Source organism: Temnothorax curvispinosus, unplaced genomic scaffold (genome assembly GCF_003070985.1).
Source record: "Temnothorax curvispinosus isolate PA1 unplaced genomic scaffold, ASM307098v1 QBEX01017026.1, whole genome shotgun sequence".
Classification (NCBI taxonomy): domain Eukaryota; kingdom Metazoa; phylum Arthropoda; class Insecta; order Hymenoptera; family Formicidae; genus Temnothorax; species Temnothorax curvispinosus.
This window is the reverse complement of record NW_020226806.1, coordinates 1-2,990: the sequence shown is the minus strand read 5'-3', so window position 1 is coordinate 2,990 and position 2,990 is coordinate 1. Positions and strand designations below refer to the sequence as shown.

Genomic DNA, 2,990 nt, shown 5'->3' with positions numbered 1-2,990 from the left:
ACGTGTTGCATAAAAAATATTAGAGGAACTAGAAACTGTAAGCGATACCTTCGGCCACTGCGTCGTCATCCTTAGCCTTCTCTTCTTCTCCTTCTGGCACATCTGCACTAGCTTCTCCAGCACCTGATGTACGAAAATATGCATTATCAATAAGATAAATAACGCAATGAGATCAAGAACGCAGTTTCTTTTATGAAAGCTAGCATATATATAAATTTTATGGAATTCTTAATTTCATAAAATATGGAAATTCTAATTAGATGTAAGCTTAGAATCAAAGAAAGAGGATACAAAAGCATTTTGGAGACATAAAATATGTATCTTTCTTCCTGCGAGTCACAATGTTTCAATGTACAACTAATTGCTCCATATTCATCACTTTCAACTCACATGTTCAGACTGAAATACAATTCAATAACGATATGTGCGAGAGAATCAATTTTCACACAGCAATTACCAACGTCGTACATAAATACGAAATATTTTCACGTAATATCGCATTCGGAGAAGCGATTCCCGTGAGCCTTGAAACTTGACAAGATTATTGCTCCGTTTTAACGTTAAAAGCAACTCGATGAACCGACGTACTCGCATTATTATGTACGGAAGCGAAATGAGTTTGCGAGCGTTTAAGAAGGTTTAAAATCGTCTCGGTGGACTTCGCGACCGATTATATCGCGACACGAGTAAGTAAATGCGTTTAATTAATGCGAGAAGCGCGAAAAAACCGAGGCGTGACACCCGGGGAGCACGTTCGTCGGTTTATGAGAGGCAAACACTCGAACAGAACGTACCGGCCTTCTTCTTCTTTTTCTTCTTCTTCTTCTTCTTCGAGGCCTCTGCTGCCCCGGTCTTGTCCTCCCCGTCGACAATCTCGTCCTTCTCCTCGTCCACGAGTTTCTCGGCGGACTTGCCGACCTCGTCCAGCACGGCCGCCATTTTCGGGAGTGATGGCCAAACAACGCGGACTCCGCACTCCGCCAGGCCGTCAGCGGCCAGCCGCCGCTCTGTCGCGACCGCGTAAAAAAAAATAAAAAACGTGCGGCGGTCGGATTACCGATCGCCCGGCAGGTAGCGAACGTTTTTACCGACTGTATGACGCACAAGGTAATACAGCACCAGAGAGAAACCTGAGAGAGGTCATATACCCAGGTAGCATTAATGTCTAAAAGACATCATAAAGATGTCTTTAAGATGCCAGAAATCTTAAAGATGTCTTTATGATGTCTTTTAGACATTAATTGCTACCTGGGTATCCACGGTTGCATAATGCATATATACAGGTTGGATGGTCCCATGAAAAAGACCGGGATGACCTCTTTTAGGCTTCCCTCTGGTCACGTACGCAAAAAACCTCCTTCAACTTTTGAAATGCGATGATCTTTTTCAACCACAAAAATTGAAAATCTGATAAAACTTACGATGTACAATTAATTAAATAGTCGTATATTCACAAATGGCGCGTATATTTTTGTAATTTCAATTATTTAACGCGTAAAATTAGTATTATCCGGTTCTACATGCAGACAAATTATTATCCAAGCCAATATTGAATAAAGTCCGAAATGCTTACATATTAAAAACTGCTGTTACGAATTTAAAAAAATAAAAACGTAAACTTTTATAACTCAGTTTTTCATAAACTTTCACGCTATTTCATCGTCGCCAATTTGGGAACAGCTTTTGTTCTACACCTACATAATACCTATATGTACAATATCAAGCGTGCGTGCGCGATGGCATCTTGTGTATGCGCAAATAGAAAGATTTGTTTCATCTCGAGTCGAGAATCGGGGAGTCCTACTATAAATACATGAATGAGTATGTCGGGCTCGACGCGTGCAATGTGTACATCTGCATATTACGTACATGCACGTATACATACATTTTTTATACATATATACATATATACATAGAAATATGTATGCGTGTAATCTTTTTTTAAATATATTATCGATCTCTCTCTCTCTCTCTATTGAATACGATTGGCCTGTCTCAAAAATAACGAGACTAGAACTCTTTGAAGTAAAATAATGGTAACACTGAGCTTCAAATCGGGCTGTAATTTTGATGTCGGAAATCGCCGCGTTACGTTTGAAAACAATAGGTCTCGTTACTGTTGGGACAGAGGCTTCGTAACAGCAGATGTTGATTATGCCTCTATACATATCTACAAAAAAAAGGACAAAAGAAAACTGATGTAGAACTTTATCATTAATTAAACTCTCTATATGACTTAATCCCTTATAGAAATTTAATACTGTAAGTGATTTTTTGGCTAGTAATTAATCACTTAAAAACACTATTAAAAGCACTGTTAATATTAGCCAAATGTATATGCAATGACTTGAAAATAAACTATATATATCTTGCACAGTAATCATATATTTAAAGATATATAAATAATAATTATATGATTGCGTGAATATACGTTAAATACGATGAAACGACAAAATTGCAGAAATTTAAAAGCAACATTAATTTTATTATTTAAAGTATTTTATTTAAAATATAAGGAATATATAATGGGGAATCTCAAATAATATTTTTTTTTTCCATAAAATCATCGTCGTCCAGTTTGTACTCTTACGAATTCTATGTTTTTGGGTACATCTTCAATATAAGTTTACATTACAGTAAGCTAACTCCCTTAGGAAATAGTTCGGCAGATCTAATGTAACATGTCCTGATCGACGTTCTCTATCACGTCTTATCATGTCAATGATTGCTTCTCGACGTTCTTCTCGTCGTTCCGCAGCTTCCTCCAAAGCAAGGAATGCCAAATCCTTGACCTTGTTTTGCGCGGTATCACTTTTGCTCAATACCGTCAGTAGTTTCATAATGCCTTTTCTCACAAGTTTTGCAGCGACGTCTTTCGTGCTTCTAATCATATTTGTCACAATTAAAATACCTTTTTCTTGCACCTCACTGTATGGACTAGTGAGTAAAAAGCGTAGAGATTCCAGACAGAAATTCGAATCGTAAATCTG

At 37.5% G+C, this 2,990-nt stretch overlaps 1 protein-coding gene across 1 annotated transcript; it reads right to left on the bottom strand.

The window, feature by feature from the left end:
• Positions 1-48: 48 nt before the first annotated feature.
• LOC112467183 (DEAD-box ATP-dependent RNA helicase 27-like) lies at positions 49-1,000 on the bottom strand (the record flags this gene model as incomplete). Its single annotated transcript, XM_025035670.1, has 2 exons — positions 795-1,000; positions 49-123 (listed from the first exon to the last, which is right to left on the bottom strand). Coding segments are annotated over exons 1-2 (220 nt in total), but the record flags the coding sequence as incomplete, so codon positions are not given.
• Between the last annotated feature and the right edge of the window lie 1,990 nt (positions 1,001-2,990).